The sequence below is a fragment of the Pleuronectes platessa genome, chromosome 20 (assembly GCF_947347685.1).
Source record: "Pleuronectes platessa chromosome 20, fPlePla1.1, whole genome shotgun sequence".
Lineage (NCBI taxonomy): Eukaryota > Metazoa > Chordata > Actinopteri > Pleuronectiformes > Pleuronectidae > Pleuronectes > Pleuronectes platessa.
In genome coordinates this window covers 10,437,185-10,455,614 of record NC_070645.1, presented here as the reverse complement: position 1 = coordinate 10,455,614, position 18,430 = coordinate 10,437,185, and the positions used below count along the sequence as shown (strand labels likewise).

The 18,430-nt window shown below is 43.3% G+C and overlaps 1 protein-coding gene across 3 annotated transcripts in view; it reads right to left on the bottom strand.

Annotated features, from left to right (window-relative positions):
• Positions 1-285: 285 nt before the first annotated feature.
• myripb (myosin VIIA and Rab interacting protein b) overlaps positions 286-18,430 on the bottom strand; it is a 96,615-nt gene continuing 78,470 nt past the window's right edge. The window contains exons 4-17 of one of the 3 annotated variants that reach the window (XM_053412661.1): positions 11,393-11,473; positions 10,156-10,253; positions 9,864-9,944; positions 9,208-9,363; positions 7,460-7,628; positions 6,671-7,197; positions 5,975-6,148; positions 5,017-5,772; positions 4,758-4,820; positions 2,155-2,346; positions 1,903-2,064; positions 1,640-1,738; positions 1,402-1,462; positions 286-329 (exon numbers count right to left, since the gene is read on the bottom strand). In XM_053412661.1, coding sequence (XP_053268636.1) covers positions 286-329; positions 1,402-1,462; positions 1,640-1,738; positions 1,903-2,064; positions 2,155-2,346; positions 4,758-4,820; positions 5,017-5,772; positions 5,975-6,148; positions 6,671-7,197; positions 7,460-7,628; positions 9,208-9,363; positions 9,864-9,944; positions 10,156-10,253; positions 11,393-11,473 — 2,663 coding nt within the window. Of the gene's footprint in view, positions 337-1,401; positions 1,463-1,639; positions 1,739-1,902; positions 2,065-2,154; positions 2,347-4,757; positions 4,821-5,016; positions 5,773-5,974; positions 6,149-6,670; positions 7,198-7,459; positions 7,629-9,207; positions 9,364-9,863; positions 9,945-10,155; positions 10,254-11,392; positions 11,474-18,430 lie in introns of all 3 variants that reach the window. The other 2 variants (XM_053412662.1, XM_053412663.1) reach the window with 2 other exon arrangements.

The following is an 18,430-nucleotide window of genomic DNA, read 5'->3' as shown; positions in this document are numbered from 1 at the left end:
GAGACTGACTGTTGAGTCCAACCTTGCTTGACGACGCTCTACGTTGGCGGCCATGAGGAGAACATGGGAAAAGGGGAAAGAGCCCGTCGCGTCTCCTGCGAAGTGTCTCCATTGACAGTGCCTGGCTTTGGGCTGAGTGCTTGGTGGGGTCACACAGGACAGGTGTTGGTCCCTGCTTGGCTCGGAGCTGGAGGCGGACGCTGGGTCAAGGCACTGGATGAGAATGGCCCCCGTCACTGGGGCTCTGAGTTGGCCCTGAGGGACTCGTTGTGCTGCCGACTGTCACTATGGCCGAAACACTTTCACCTGTTGCTCTGGCTCCAACTTTTCTAAAACACACACAAAATGCAGAATGAAAAAAGGTGGTATTCAAAAGGAGACATGTCCAGAAATAAAAGACAAATTGTCAGTGACATATGATTCAGATGAACAGTCTGTCTAGACGTAGACGTTCTGACGGATTGATAAAAAAGGACTAAAGCTGAAATCAACGACACGACTACATGTCTTGGTCACTGGCGTTGCCCCATTATACTGCGTCCTGTCTCTGCAGCCATGAAGACGGCTGAATAAGACCCCCCCCAACCTGAATCAGATCTATTGTGTGGAATGCGGGTGAAGAAAAAAATAAGACAAAAAGAAAATACAGAAAAAGGCCATTCACCGACATTAAAAAGGAAAAGATTTCTTGTTGGTTGATTAAAAGAAAAGAAAAAAAATCGGCCTTCTCCTCCTGCACTGTGTGTGTTTTCCATTTTGAATGCTTGGCATCTAATGGAGCTTTTCAGTTCCCTTTCCAGCAGATGTATTCACTTCTGCATCCATTCAGCCGTCGATCTCTTCTCTCAGGACAAAGCGCAAAATGTGTGACATTGACTAAAGGTGAATGAGTGTCCCTCTCCATGTTTCTGTCTCTCTCACTCACTCTGGTTACGAGAGTATGGATTGATGTGATCATAATAAGTCAGCCCAGGTGATCAGACTCAATTCTCTTTTGCTTAACCTGACGCGTGCCGTGCAGCAGGACATCACGGCAGAAGATACCTGCTGTATTTATATACATCATTAGATAATCTATAGAGTGATTAGGATATTTTAATATGTTAATAGATGTTAATCAGCGTGGGTCATAAACCTCTGAAACTGGTTCATATGAAATAATCTTGCAGACACCAGAAGGCATAGAAATCCAACTTGAAAAAAAAAACATAAATTTATAATTATACTTTTATTTAATATCTAATGCCCTTGACTTATTATCAATAACCTACACTCTCTAGTCCCATCCAAATTTGCTGGATGATTGTAAAATGTTTATCATTGATATTTTCCCTCATTGTTTACATTTTGTTCACTTTATATCTCCAAACAAGCTTTAATTTAAAACATCTTGTGTGGTACCTTTCAGAGGAGGCGCTGGAAGCTTCCGTCTTTGATGGCGTGATGTATCCAGAGTTTGAGGCTGTAACCAGAGAATCTGTATTAAACACCCTGCTCCTGGTTTAGAGCTGCTATATGTTCCCATTTTCCTTGTGTTGCTTAACATATCGATACTTGTAGTAAAATGTTAACACAATTGTTCTCACAGCTATTGGAGGAGGCTACTGTGTGTGGGTGTCGTTGAATGGCAGTGTAATACCTTCGCCTGTGGTGGCTTGTACTTGGAGAAGCGATTGCAGACGGTCACGTTCATACCAGCTGTTTTCAGGGCTGATATTCTCGCCTCAATGTTTGAGATCTTAGAAAGGAGAAGAAGGCTTCACTCTACAAAATCAACCATTTGCAATATGGTTCATGCAATTATTCTTACAATCTTTATTTTAGTTTGACTCTGGGGAAAATGCTAAATATGTACTATGATGTCCACTTCTTAATTGTGTGATATTAAACCTCCTGCAGTACCTGTATTTCAGAATGCTGGACCTGAGCGGCTGCAGTGGCAACCTGGTCTTCAAGGAAAGCCAGATCTGTGTCTGTGGTATCACTGCTAATACTGCGGGCACACTGCTCTAGGTCCCCTAGCGCCCCCTCTAGGCCATACACAGCACCAGCAGCGAGGTACACCTTCATGAAGGAGATAACCTGGACTGTTAGTTCCCCTTGGCAATTAAGGGGGAAATTGAATAATTAGACTGTAGCTATTGACTGACTTACATTTTCCTCCATCTTGGTCAGCCTCTGGTCCAGCCGCCGGGTCTCGGAGCAGTTGGAGATCGGAGAAGCACTCATGGACTCGGACGGGGTGTAGCTCTCACCTCCCGCCTCACCAATCAGCTCCTCTGTGGCGTTCAAAACCTTCAGCACCTCTGTGGTGATGCTGCAGAGAGACGCCGCCGAGTACTTCTGCTTCAGAAACACACAAACACACACTGTCAGTGTATGATACACTCTGGAAGGCTAACAGTTTAAAGAAGAAATAGATGAGAGAAAATATAGTATTGTGATGATAAAATGCAATCATGACTGGGACTTTATCATTGAGCCGGAACAAACATTTTGAAATGATGTGGACTAAATACATTTAATCATTTCATCAGCATCTCTATCTCGTGTTCTCTGTGTGTGAAAGAAGACTGTGCAGTGTGAAATATACACATATTACTGTCGCACCACGAAAAGAGCTGGTGAAAAATCCAGAATCGTGAGGAATGAGGAAAAAGAGAAGGAAACAAGAGAAAGTTTTAAGACAAAACCAATGGATCAATGGATGTTTGGGCTCAGATGGTGCAAAAAGTGACGCATGATGATCTATATGCAGATGAGATGAATTAAAGCATTTGTGAAGCTAAAAAGCCACAAATTTAATCATCTGCCAAATTTTCAAACAGCAATCAATTTCAAAATAAAGCCAATATCCATGTCCATATAAACCCCTCACCCAAAATATGCATGTGAACGAGCCATGCCGTCCTTTGGCAGAAAAATAAATGAAAATCTTTCCATGTGTTTACTGTGTTCAGATTAACAAGAGCAGCTTGTTTTCAAATTCTGTAGTGAATCAAAATTCAGTGGTGAACATGCCTTCTCTGTAAAGAAATACGCTGTTGACTTCTGAACACAGAGGAAGCAAAGGAGATGTCGTAGTAAAGAGAGACAGATGTAAAGCTTTGTCCGTGGTGTCGGAGGCGTATTGATCCCTCTCAGCAACACAGACGCAGTATCATCCGGTTTATGGGAGAGAAAGGTACAGGGATGAGAGAGAGACATGAGGGGCAGAGCGTTGGTAAAGACAAGCTTCAGTACAGAGACATGAGTCTGAGGACCAAACCTCTTATCTTTTTTTTTTTTAATTAACCGTTCAGTGATGTTACAAAGACGGAGTCGCAGAGATGGATGCTGGGAGATATTGACATGGGGTCGGTCGATGGAGAAATGGATCTTTGGTGAGAGTCTGACGTTGTCATCCACTCCAAAGAACCAGGCCGTCGCCATGCAGATCCAACACCCTGATGCCTCACTGCTCATGATCACATCTTCTATTGTAAGAAAGGTTGCCATGTAGGAATATGGAGAATATCTAAAGTTCAGTAATTAGCCCAATAGTTAGGACCAGGGGCAGGTTTAAAAACTGTTATAATGGAAAGTCGAGTATGGGGCACAGTTTTAAATCAAGTAAGAAATGTTAAGATTTTTAAAGCCCCTATTATTGCCAATAGAAACACTTATCATGAAAGGTATTTCGGAAAGTTCAAATAGAGAGAAGGAACTCAGATTTTTCTACATTCCCATATAAGTGTATAATCTATTAGTTATTTTTATTCATGTCGAGTTAAATCTAAATTCCAGTGTAAACCACTTTAGATCTCTATTTTCTTTTGGTTTGGCACCAACTTGCACACACTCCTGAAAGCTTTTTTATATATATACATATATATATATGAGATCTATCAATGTTGAAAAAATAAAGAATTCTGGATCAGACCCCTGATCTGGGTCCACACCAACATTTAAAGAGTTCAGTCTTTGGTCATGTCCCAAACCCCCGTAAATTTGAAGGACATTGGTTTAGTAATTTCCGCCTAGTCCTGCAAACAAGCAAAAGTAAAATTGCAATGCCAATTATTCCTCTACAAATCTGATGTATACAAAATAATGTCTCAAAAGCCAAAAGTATGACTCATGTCACATTTTCTTCTGTTCACATCAAAACGAGCCGCCCTGGCAGGTTGGACAAGGGAGCTGTGAAAACCAGCAGAAATAGACCACCCTACACCTGGGTCATACACATTGTAAGAGACGAGCATTACTCACAGGAGCTCTTATGAGTCTGGCACGTAACCAGCATCGACCAACACGCCTCAGATGTAGCACCAGTACAGGAGATGAGCTCATAAATGAATGCGTGAACCTCTCTGTGTGACTTTGTGTGAGGTTGGTCTTGCCCATTATGTCCACTATGTGAAAATATCAATACTGCAGCTCTGCTTTTAACCAAAAGATCAGAGGTTTTTATTAATGGTAAGAAACAAAGTCTGCAGCTCTTTGATGATAAGTGACTTCCTGTCTAATTAATACAAAGCTGTAAGGAGACCAATAGTTTTTAGGAAAGCTTCAGAAAAATCCACCAACATCTGAACCGAAATAAAAAACACACAAACAACCTTTGACCCAGTTAGACAGCCGCACACAACCATGCCTGTGCGTTTCAGGGAGGAATAAATGCATTAAGTGACTGTGGCTACGTTGCCATAGTTGTTATCGAGCAAGGCCTCCTGCACATATAACAGTGCGCCTTCACTGTCTCACCTATATCTCACCTGCTGCAAGAGAGAGGAGAGCAACTGGAGCCTCTGCTGTTGCTCCGAGTCGTTCTGTCCCTCCTGACGCACACACAGACACACACACCAGCGAAAAAGAAGAAGAGAAGCACACAGCGGTGATTGTTAAACAAATGGATGGGAGAGGAAGGTGGGAAATGAATCAAACTGCAGACAGACGGACGAACTCGAGCAGAGCAGAGATAAAAGCTGATGAGAAGCAGTGGAAACAGATGCTTCTTTCTTTACGCCTCCTCACCTGGTTGTCTGACAGCGCCCCCTCCTGGGAAGAAGGTGTAACCGCAGGTGAACTTGCACTCGACCCACTCCTCCTTCCGCCTCCTCCTTTCTGTGAGGCCTCCTTCTCCACATCTCTCTTATGTTGTTTCTTACTTTGTCTGTTTGCTTCTCTTTTGTCTCCTCTCGTTTGTTCCTGGTCGTCTACTTTCTCCTCCACACTCTCCACTCCCTTCTCCAACCTGCTCTCCCTCACTCTTCCTTCCTCTCTCTCCGAGGGACTCTTTATTAGTCTCTCACTCCTTTTCATATCTTGTCCGTTCACTTGTTCCACCGTTTCACTCGGTTTCTCTCTCAATCCTTCACTCGCCCTCTGCCGTTCCCTGTCTGCGTCTTTCAGCCTCTTTTTCTCTCTTTCTCTGTCACTGTGTCTGTCCGCCTGTCTGTCTGCGGGCCACTCCTCTCCAGCCGAGCTGTCGTCTTTGCTGTTGGCCCGTTTGACCAGCTGACTGAGTCGGGATCGTAGCTCCTCTTCCAGGTCTCCGGGTCCTGAGCCGCAGGCCGGGTGCTGGGACCCTGGAGATAGAGAGTGGGGCCGTGGGGGACTCAGGGCCGCGGAATTTGGGGCCAATGTGTCCAAGTCCTCGGGCTCTGGTGTCATGGCATCCAGCCTGAAGGTGTCCAGTGCAGCCGGGGCTGTAGGCATATTGTCTGGTGCTTGCTGCTCCTCACTCATACCCCTCTTCAGCAGGGCGTTGAGCAGGAAACCACTGTTCTCCTTGAATTAAGAGGGAAACACAAGGATACAGGCAAGAAGGAAAATAAACATTAACCATGAAATGTACACATCACAGATAGAAAAAAGTTGCTGTAGAAATAACTTTTATTTGTTGCCCTCAAATGGTTAAACTTATATGACATTTTTTTCATTGACAATGGGGATTTGAAAAACCAACAATAATAAACAACATTCCATTCACCTGTACTAAGGGGTAGATGGACTGTGCGTGGCTCTGGCCTCCAGGTCTGCTCTGCTCAGTTGACGACTCCCTCTTGCTTTTCCGTCGTCGTCGTGACCTTCTGACCGGGTCGACCTGCCGCTCCTCGGCCTCGCTGCTGTCTCCCATCACCTGGGAGCAGTGGTGCAAAAGTAGCTGAGCACATATGCACAATACACAGTGCTGCACAGTTATGAGATCCCTTATTTCCATTTGATGTTATGGTATTTTCTATTTCTACTCTGCTACAATTTAATATAATAAATCGAAATCCGAACTTACAAATATTTTTTATTCCTTCCTACCACATTAATCACCGATCTTATGGCCTAATTGAACAAATTGACTTTAATAGTGATGCATCAGTATCAATTATGGGTGAAGTTATACATAATAATAAATTACTATATAAGTAAATACTGAGTACATTTTTGGTTTCCAGCATTAGAAGCCTCTCATCTCCCTGTCTTTACGTGCTTGTTTCTGATGTACCTGGACATTATGAATTTAGATTATCGACCTTTTGAGTCCATGTGACTAAAGAATCAGCTACAGACGCTCAGCACTCACTATCAATAAATCTCAAAAACCTTTTCCAGTGGTGAAAACTTTAGAAAATGTCTCTATCAGTATTTGTAGTAAATAGTTATTCAAACTTATAAAGTAAATCCAAATCACCGTGGGGTTGAAGTTCACATCCAGTGCCTCTGAGTGCAGAGGGTACGGAGAGAAGTTCTGGTGCAGGTGTTGGTGGTACAGGGGTTGGTGGTGAGGGTGCAGGTGTGTCTCCGCCGGTCCTTTCTTCCTCAACAAGTTATGAGGTGGTTTACGAGGACACGCGGACAGCACAGACGAAGCCTCCGAGTCCGAGTTGAGGGTCTCTGTGTTGGTGTACTGGCCGGAGGACGGCGACGTGATGGGAAGGTGCTGGGTGTACGTCCACTCTGGGTCGTGCTGCGAGTCCGTGTAGTAAGTCTCGTCGGACAACTTGCGTCTGAACTGTCTCAAAGCCGCGCCCCAGCCGCCTTCGTTGTCCTCCTCGGAGTCTGAGCCCATCTCATCGTACGCCGAGACGACGCCGGACTCCTTCTCCAACACGCTGAACACCAGGCTCTTCCTCTTGGTCAGCAGGCTGGGCCGAGACAGCTGAGAACTGTGCAGGGCGATCCAGTTCCCGTCTGGGCTCTGGAGCACTGAAGATGCACCTGGATGAGCATGGCCAACAGAAACACTTTTAAAATGTGACATATTCCAACCTGTGCTTATTAAAAATAGCTTTAGGGGATTGCAATGTTTGGAATTAGAGAAACAATCTAAATGAAAATGAAAGCTACAACATCCAGTTATTGAAAAGTAGTCGTTGGATGAAATACATGGTCAGGGGAAACGGTAAATATGAAACACAAGGAATACGCTACTGCAACAGCATCCACAGCAGGAGAAATCAAATGAAAACTTCATATTTACTGGAGTTGTCCAGGCGATCGACGCTCTTCCAGCTGGGTAGGGACGTGGCCTTGGCCTCCCGCTTCAGAGACGCGTACTCGTGCAAGGCACCTCCTGCTCCGGCTCCCTCCTCCTCTGGGCCCTTCTCTGGGGAGTCGTCACTGGTGAGGGAAAACGCTGACCGCGACCTCTACAACCACACACACACACAGGACACAAAGATTTAATCCAACTGTTAAAATGAATAGTATTTTTCAAAAACATGGCAAAAAGGAGACTCATCATCGCCTTTATTAATAATTTTGGGTCGTGTCTCACTTAAATCAACAGGCCCCAGTCAAAAAAAAGCTCAACTCAGACAAATACTGCAGTGGCACAGTCTCCAGAGACAGATAGAGTCGTAGATAGTAGAGCTGTGAGTTCAAACTCTCATCAGCAGGTGGAGCTAGAACACCACTCAATAAGTAGACAGCCAGGAGAAGCTCTACAAATCTCTTCATCTCTCTTCTACACCCATAAATGTCTCTTCGACTCATCCTCCGATCAATGAGGGGGATATTCTAGGTTTTGGAGGAAGTTTTCTTGGTGGAACAACTTTGTACAGTTTGTGTATTTACACTTTTCAAAAAAACTGAACACCATGAAACTTGGTTAAACATTGGGATGTCGATTTAAAGGCTTCTCTACTGAGAATGAAAGGGTTTTCACGGGTGGATTCAAAAGTTGCACATCTGCATAAACTCACACTTAAATATAATTTGAAACAAACAGTGTATATGAAAGAAGCTTTGATCTGAAAAATAAGAGTGCCAATATATGTTAAGGCATAGACTGAACTTTCTAGTCGAGCGCAGATGAAATATGAATTCTTACAGTGGGTAGGATGCACCGTGAGAATTTGTTCGTGCAGCACGGATTTGAGTAGTTGCATCAATGAGTCTCATTGAGGGTGTTTGCATAGAGCTGATAAACAGAGCCGCTCCCGTGGGGCAGCTGAGGAGAATCCCGACGTATTTCACAGGACTTTGATCTGAGCTGAGTGAAGCGGCGGGAAACTGAATGGCGAGGCCCGGGGAGCGCCGCTTTGATGCTTCTCTCATACGGGACGATGACAAATCTCCAACGGTCCCTGCTGACAAGCGGTGGGAACCCCAGTCAGGTGTGTGTGTGTGTAAAATGCTAATGTGATTGTGCAGAGGCTGTTTAACATGTGTGTTGTTGCTGTTTTGTGTGTAATTCTCTTCAAACTTCAGTGAAAAAATGCAAGTTAATCTGCATTCGGCTGTTTCTCTGACTCTTTAGGTATCGATCAGAACTGATGAATACTTTTTATGCTTGGATTTGTATTTGCTTAGGTAATATACTGTATAAAGACGTAGCTTTTAAATATGAATATAGCCTATATATTGGCCTACAGTGATTTTCTGTGTAAACATGTAATGGTGTGTAGTAGGGTAATGTCACTCTGTGTGTTTTGAACCGAGCTTCTCTTTTCTTTCTCCTGCAGGCCTGTGTGGCCTGACACCTGTGGATCTTTAGTACTGCTGTTTTTCTTCCTTATTAAGATAAATAAAACCCACAAACAAATTAATTCTCCAAAGGTGTAATTTCTATCTTACACACACAAACACAAACTGCATCATCAAAGACCAAATCCTTCTGGTCAAGAATCAGCAGTTTGCACAGACTGATGGTAGTTTTATTTTGCCACCACTTTACCAGTTGTTGTGTCGTATGTTTTTAGGGTTAGAGTGGATGTGCACACTGACCCAGAGAGAGTTAGAGGATTTGAGGGGGTCCTGTGGTCCTTGTGAAGATGTGTGAGGTTGAGACGGAGAGGGCAGGTCACTGGATTGGATCAGAGGCTGAGGCCAGACAAAGTCGTACTCTGTCTGCATCTCTGAGTGCTTCCTCCTCTGGATGATCTGAGAGGAGAGGAAAAGAAGAAGAAGAAAAGGGGGAAATAAGACAAAATGAGCCCTGAGGTATGTACAGATAAACAGGCTTCGTTTGCATAAAACATTTTGATAATAAATGCAAATTAGACAAATTAAAATGTAATTCTGCAACAGCATTTAATTATTAATTAACATGAATAATGTTAAATCATGAAACTAAACGCATTAATCCTGTATTCATTTCCATTTTCATGTGATGTGCAACTAAACACTTAAAGTAGAGAAAAGACTACATTTTTTATCTCACTTTCAAAGACCCGATGGCCAACAAATGATAAATGAAACTGAAAAGCAATTAAATTAAACAATAAAACGGCCCTGATCCTGATCCAGCAGTCAAAGTGAAGTGAGCTAGATTCCAGTGTGCATTTGCATTTGAAAAACAAGGTTAACTGCATTTATTCATCACATAAAAGGGGAAAAGTAAGTTAACATGTAAAAATGAAACTCACTCTTACTCAACCTACTTTTTGCACAATGGTTGTAGCGAGTTCCTCTATGAGCTCCTCTCTGTGGTCCCGCAGATACCGAGCCTCATTCTGCTTCTCCTACACACACACACACGAATGAAGACATATTCAGTTCAAAGCGAGTGATTACCAGGGAAGGGTCTGTGCCAACGTCTTTGCCTAAAACCACGACTGCATCCCACTGTGACTGACACAAGGGGGAGAGAATGAAGAGGCAATGGAAGAGAACGGGGGGATAGAAAAGAGAGGAGGGGAAATCAGAGAGAAAGAAGAACAGAGGGATTCTCACCAAGCTGTCTCCGAACTCCTCCGCCTTAGCGATGGCCTCTTCTATAGCCTCCTCAGCGACACGCAGGGCGACTGTGAGCGTCTCGGCCATACTGTGTCCTGTTATCACACACGTACAGCATCTTCAAACATCTGGGAGACGTGCACATGCACCTCTGTGACAAATATGCTGACCTCTGCTCTTTATCATACAATAAAATGTCAATCCTGCAAACTGTCGCAGTTTATCGGTGCTCGGAGCACAGCTTTGTAATGTCTCAACCAATACTGGATGAATTACCATGAGACTTGATCCAGACATTCATATTTCCCTGAGGATAAATCCAAATGACTTTACAAATCCGTCGGGATCCGGGACTTTCGCCCTTGTTTTTTATGACATTGATGACGTCTCTTCTTAAACAAGGAAGAAAAGGTTGCTTTCAAACATTTTGTCGGAACCAGGGCTGCATGACCTTGATGATAAGTTATTGGGGAAATTGTGAGCTTTCATTACACACCATATCCCTGGCAGCATGGTGAATTTCAATGTTTTGCCTTTAAAAGAACATCAAATGTTTGATAAGAGTCCCAGCCTGAAGAAATCTGTGTCACTATTCTGTGGTAAAAATTCATTTTTTTCTATGCACCTGTTCTAATGTGCATTTAAGGAATGAATTCGACCCACACTCAAACCATAATGGTGATTTATGTCCTTTAGCATTAAACCATTAGCGACAGAAAAAGGTTTCTGTTGGTTTGATCCATTTAAACACAACAACGTGATGTAAACAGAGTTTGTTTGTTGGCCTCTGAATTACTGCCATTATCTAGTTGACACATCTTGATCATTGCAAGAGCAACTCATAATTACTGAAAAATAAATAAAATAAGCTTTATCATTATATAGGAGCTATTCAACTTGAATATGTATGGTGTGTAGGAGGCTGTGTGTGCAGTTATGCTCCTGTGATTGTGTGTGTGCAGTTTAATGTCGAGAAGAGAGCTTTCTCCTCTGTGTGTTTGCAATTAGTTTTATTGTTGTGTAACACTAATGAGATTCCCTCTCACGCTCGCGCCATTTACAGAGCGGTGTCTATTTGTTGAGGCAACTATTATTGGGCAATAAACATAAAAGCTCAACCTTTTAGCAAGATGAAAAAAAGGGACAATTGATGGAAAAAAATCGATATGGCAAACCCAACGCAGCTGAAATCCCCCATCACCCGGCGCTGCCTGTTCCCCAGCACATCTCTCACCTTCACTCTGTTTGTAGAAGGCGGAGTCACTGCCGCAGATGCTGCCATCGTTGTCGTTGCTTCCGTCGTGAACACTGCTTTCTGCGAGACAAAGACAAATGAACCAGTCAGATAACAGCCCTCAAACATCCTGCCCCTATCATAATGTGAAATAATGTAGCTACACACTCTTCTTTGCACGGTTGCCACATTGAAAGTAGGTTACAGTGCACACAATGCCACTAAACCCCTCTTTGCGCTCCCGACTTTGTTTCGGCGACTTGTGAATTGCAATTGTTTGGTTTCTCCTACTTGGTGTCGCTCCCAATTGTGCATAAAAGGAAAACAAAAGGAAGTGACAGTTCAAGGGAAATGACAATGATGATTCCCCTCTTGCCTTTCAAAACAAATCACTCTCCGACACTTGCAACAGGAATATCCTCAGTGGATAAAAGCATCACCATGTTTTCTTTGTAGCTCACTCACTTAGCGCAATATTTGTGCAAGAATCTTTTTCAAAGAAACCTCCCAAATCTCAAGTTACAGCAAAGGGACATGGGACTTAAAATCAGTGGTGGGATATAACAAAGTATATTTACTTTCTATCTGTTCTACAGTTAAGTTGACTTATTTTCGGTGTACTTCACTACTTCAGGGGTTCTCAAAGTGAAGTCTGAGGGGGGGGGGTCCCCTGGCAAAAAGGAAACTACATTTAGTTTTTTGTATAATGTCATCACACTGACAGAATGTTTGACTGTTCTGATATAATAAAACTTTCTGTGATAAAACATTCGACAGCTGAACATTTGTCAAATGTGGGTCTGTGGTCTAATTTTTGTGAGTTGAAACGACTGATGTGCAAAAGATTGAGAACCATTGCACCACATATAACTGCACTTTCTGCTCCACTGCATCGCCTTACATGTTCAAATGCGAGCGGGGAATTGATCAATTGATCCAAGCAGCCAGGTATTGTTAGACTCCGCCTCCCCCTGCAGTATCACTGGTGAAAAAACTGCAGAAATGGCTTCGGAACTGGTATATGACGTATCATGTTTTCAAATGCTGCAGCATTCTTTATTAATAGGACAGTCTGAAGTATAAACAATATTTAATAAACAGTTACATAAGGAATTTGGACTTCTCTCTGCAGTACTCTTACTTTAATACTTAAAGTAAGTTTAAAGCAAGTGACTTTTACTCGAGTGGAAAAGTTATCTGGTACTATTTTCACTTAAATGGTAATTTTTCTGGTAATGATTCTTAGACAGGGCTTCTTGAACAGCGGGGTGGGGGAGAGAAGATGGAAGATTTAGTTCACCACACCCCCACCCTTAAAACCACATATTCCCTGTGTGGCCCATTAACTCTTGTTAGATATCTCCCCTGTGGTTCCCCCGTTTATTGTGGCCTTCTCATCAGTCCAGCTGTAAAAATGAAGAGTGGGCTCTGTCGTGATTAAGAAGACAAACTGTCAGGCAGCCCAGGAGAGGGTTTTAACTGACCACTAAGGGAGAATATAATGCTGCTGTAAAAGGGAAGTGAGACCTCTGACTGACCAGGCTCCACGTGCACTTCTGTCCTGACAAAACACAAGAGCACCCCGTCTTTGGTTCCACCGCTCGTCATCACTTCAGCTCATTTCCATTCACTGACCCGAGTCTCAACAAAACCCAGCCCACACCTCGGCCTCGTTCCAGTGCTCTGGCTCCTGCCGCTGACACAAGCACAACCAAACAGCCGTGACTTCCATCCTTGGCTCGTCTGCTCGCCGCCGACATTAATCCGCTCTCCAGTGTCCTGCTCCTGCTGGACGGGCTGCGTGTCCCTGGCTGAATGCACACAGACGGTCAGAGCCTTCCCGCTGGATTGGTGCGAGTCTGGCTTCAAAGAGCCACAGCAAACTGTAACACTTTCTGCCATTACACCCACAGACTCTCCACCAAGTGCAAATAAACATATTTTGATAATATCAGCAATGCACTTAAGCTATTTCAGAAAGTGTTCAATGAGTTCAACCAAGGCCGAGCTGACAAATAGAAAATCAAAGAGGAATTTATTTTATTCCCTTGACAGTCTCAGGAAGACAGCCAGCTGTCACACATGTTCTACTATTTCAGCTTTACTGTGAGATGAGCTGCTGTTTGTCAAAGCTGTGTGACGTTTTAGTGCCGAGCCTGTGAGCCAGCAATCACAAACTGTGACATCGGTTCACTCTGACGTGCAGTGACAAGCTGTAATTCAACAGGAAAAGACATTGTTTGATGTTTTTCTGCACATCTAATCACAGAAACGCTGCCTTAGGAGCAGCAGCTCCTCACACACGCAGCCTGAAGGTGTGTGAGGAGTTTGTCCACTTAAAATACATTGGATTTAATGTCTCTATGTCCATCCCACTTCTCCCAGTCACAGTTTACGGGATAACATGTCCCCAGACCATTACACGCTCCAGCTGGCCGTCACTCTCAGAGTTGTCTCATTGTCGACTGAAGCGGTGTTCGATGGACCTGTACAGTGCTCGCTTGGTTAGAGCTGAATTATCGTCGATGGCAGTGTGGAAGGGGACAATGGATGGAGAAATGACCTGCAGCAGATCAGGACAATGTCGACACAGAAGGACTGAGCTGCCTCACAGACACGAGTCAGACGGGTGGGCAGGTACGGCAGCACACACACACACACACACCTACAGTGCCTTGCATAAGTATTCACCCCCCTTGGACTTTTTCCCATTATGTACTGTTACTAACTGGAATTCAAATAGACTTAAATAAACTTTTTCCCGTTTGATCAACAAAACATGCATAGTACTTTGGAGGTGCAAAATAAATTTTATTGTGACACAAACAATAATGAGAACAAAAAAGTTGACATCTGTTGGGTGCATAAGTATTCACCCCCCTGTGTCAATACTTGGTAGAACCCCCTTTCGCTGCAATTACAGCTGCAAGTCTTTTGGGGTATGTCTCTACCAGCTTTGCACATCTAGAGATGGAAAGGTTTGTCCATTCTTCTTGGTAAAAAAGATGAAGCTCAGTCAGATTGGATGGAGACCGTCTGTGAACCGCAATCTTCAAGTCTTGCCATAGATTCTCTATTGGATTGAGGTCTGGGCTTTGATTTTAAGACATTAACATTCTTTAATCCAAACCATTCCTTTGTAGCTCTGGCTGTATGTTTAGGGTCATTGTCCTGCTGGAAGATGAACCTCCGCCCCAGTCTCAAGTCTTTTGCAGACTGCATCAGATTTTCTTCAAGGATTTCCCTGTATTTGGCTCCATCCATCTTTCCATCTATTCTGACCAGTTTCCCTGTACCTGCTGAAGAGAAACATCCCCACAGCATGATGCTACCACCACCATGTTTCACTGTTGGGATGGTGTGCTCAGGGTGATGGGCAGTGTTGGGTTTTCGCCACACATAGCGTTTTGCATTGAGGCCAAAAAGTTCAATTTTGGTCTCATCTGACCAGAGCACCTTCTTCCACATGTTTGCTGTGTCTCCCACATGGCTTCTGGCAAACTCCAAACGGGATTTTTTATGGATCCCTTTCAACAATGGCTTTCTTCTTGCCACTCTTCCATAAAGGCCAGATTTGTGGAGTAGACGACTAATAGTTGTCCTGTGGACAGATTCTCCCACCTCAGCTGTGGATCTCTGCAACTCCTCCAGAGTAACCATGGGCCTCCTGGTTGCTTCTCTGATTAATTTTCTCCTTGTCCGACTCTTCAGTTTGGGTGGACTACCTCCTCTTGGTAGGTTTGCGGTTGTGCCATATTCTTTCCATTTTCTTATGATGGATTTTATGGTGCTCAGAGAGATGTTCAAAGCTCTGGATATTTTTTTATAACCTAACCCTGCTTCATATTTCTCCACAACTTTATCCCTGACCTGTTTGGTGAGCTCCTTGGTCTTCATGATGCTGTTTGTTCAGTAATGATCTCCAACAAACTCTGAGTCCGTCACAGAACAGGTGTATTTATACTGAGATTAAATTGCAGACAGGTGGACCCTATTTACTAATTATGTGACTTGCAAATGTGACTTGTGAATGCAATTGGTCGCACCAGATCTTTGTTAGGGGTTTCACAGTAAAGGGGGTGAATACATATGCACTCAACACTTTTCAGATTTTTATTTGTAAATAATTGTGAAATCCATGTAATATTTCCCCCCACTTCCAAATGATGCACTATTTTGTGTTGGTCCATTACATAAACTCACGATGAAATAAATTTTAATCTGTGGTTATACCATGACAAAATGTAGAAAAGTCCAAAGGGGGTGAATACTTATGCAAGGCACTGTATAGACACACACACACACACAGGGAAGCTGATGCAAAAATATGCAGACAAAGAAACCTCTGACGAAAAACTCACTATGTTGAGCGGTAAATTGAAATCTTGGTTTGCTTTATGTTAGAAATATTTCCTTATTTATATGATTACGACACTACCACTAAGGCCTACAAAATCAACAGCCTGACTGACCTCACCCTCGGCTTTGAACTTGGCGTTGAGTTAAGTTAACGTCCATTCCTCCAGGTACGATTTCATGCCCCCAGTTCCTGATGGAGGGCATCCTGCTCACCTTGCAGCCAGTGGATCAGGAGAACATCCTCTCTTATCCCTTCGGTTGGACACACCGCTTCTCTGTCTGTGCCTTGGTGCTACAGACACTCGTTCTCTTCCTCCTCTCCTCGTCCTCCAGCCTGGTAGAGAACTCAGTGACCTTCTCCTCCCGACAGACAATATGTGGCTCGTCCTGCTGGAGGAGAGACCTGGGCACAGCCTTGTTTGTAATCTAACGATCCTTCAGCTGATATGGACTTCGTCAGAAATATCAAAGTTCCTCCAACATTTCCAGTGTTTCCAGTAGTCCAGTGTTTTGTACTTGTCCGACAACCAGTAAGGCTGTTATTTGTCGCCGAACTGCAACAAATCATGGGATAGCTTGGGCCAGGAAGGATCCACCAGTTGGGACGAAAGGACACATTTGTCGGCCGCATTTGAAGGAGCCTCCGAAATGTGAGATTCTATTCGCGCTGCTTTGCTGCATCATTACATGCTCCAGCTGCAACTGCAACAAATCATGGGATAGCTTGGGCCAGGAAGGATCCACCAGTTGGGACGAATGGAAATTTGTCGGCCGCATTTGAAGGAGCCTCCGAAATGTGAGATTCTATTCTCACCGCTGTGCTGCATCATTCTGCCTATGCAGCTTTCAAAGGATGCTCCCAGAGTTGATAATAATATTCTGTCCTCTCAAGGCTCTGACATCTCCAGGCACTCAAACTCCACTTCCACAAAAGAAATCTGAAAATTGTCTGTTTATCTAAAAAAAGAAAATTCTACTTTGCAAAAGGCTCTTTAAATACAGGGATTAATGCGAGTGAAATAAATAGCAAGTCTTAAGCCGATGAAAAAAGTGGGTAAATAAACGAACCAGTAAAGCTTCACTTAGTACAAACATTTCTAAAGTGCCAGCAGCAGCAGGAGGAGGAGGAAGGGGAACAGTCCAGACGGTTTCCTTTCAATTACAGTGAAGCATCTGGCAGCACACACAGCCTCATAAACAGCGTCCTCCGAACAACGGCTGCACCGACAGGATGTCTGTTTACATCACGACAGGCTGGGAGACGGAGGAAAGTAAACAAACTTGCACCCGATTCATTTTGTCTCTTTAATTTGGGAGATAAAAGTTGCACTCGCGGAAATGTCATAAAAAATAAAATATAAGAAACAAAAGATCAATCCTTTCCTTCAAAGGATTGAGACGTAAACCCCAAAACATAAAATTGGCAACCCCATACAAACCATTACATATAAAATAAAGCATGCTTGAGGAAAGTTATATTATAACACATTAATATACAAAATGTGCATAAAATTCCCCCCTCGCCTAAAAAGATGATCTTAACAGGAAGTCTGGGACAGCTTCATTCTACACACATATGTCCCTGAACATGTGCACATATGTACATCAGTGTCAGTATCACACACACTGAGTCAGCCGTTTGGTTCTCGACAGCAGCAGCTCTGAGCCTCTGTTTAACATCGTGCCCTCCAATCCCTCCAGACAGAGCTCTGTGCTCTGAGTCAGCAGGCTCTCAGCTCCGATAAGACACACAACACTAATGATCCCGAATGTGACAATACGCCCATGACTGCCTCAACTACTGGAGCCATGATAAAGGAGGTTTATCCATCAATGTCCCATAAAAAAAAAAAAGCCGTAAAATAGTACAAATCCCTTCTAAGGCCTCGGGAGGTTTTTATGTTTTCTTCTGATTGAGGTTTTGTTAGAGAGGAGCAGCAGAACTCACTGGATTAGCCACATTTAACCTTGTGCACTGCTGTTTAGTCAAAGTTACAAGATATTGGAAGAAAATGGATCACATCAGCATATGTCAGCACATGCTCACTCTGATTTGTAATTGTCCTTTCTTCCTGTTCCTTTTTCAAAGTATAACCACTGCCATGAAATGATCCTGATCCTAGATTCCATGAAAGCGTTTGTATCGATACAAAATTTGCTATAAAATGATTCAGTATCTGACCTTGATCCACATGAAATGGTAATGTTTTCAAATGCCTTCAAGTAAACTAAGATTAGTTTTTTCCATCTTTCTGATTTGCTTACATTCCAATTATTATGAGAATCCTTTCAACTTTCAAATCAGTAAGGCCACAATGATCTGACCCCTTATTTTATATATAATATACTTAAACTTGAACTTTTGAATTCAATTTCCCAACTTTGTGAATCCAGACACAGAAACACAATCTTACAAAACAAACCTGCAGAGCATAAAAACACAAGGTCACATGAAGCACATGCGGTTTTAAAAATGCATGTGAATGCAATGTTCTTGGTTTTTTATTGGTGGTTATACAAAACCTACAATCATTTTACATCTATCTCAGAATTCCAGAAACGTCTGTCAGTGGCTCACATATCTTGAGACCCGTCCATCAGCTTCAAGTGTTTTGTGAAGAGCCCAAGGAAACAGGGTACCACTGCTCTGTAGCAGCAGTGGCTGTGGCTCATTAATGT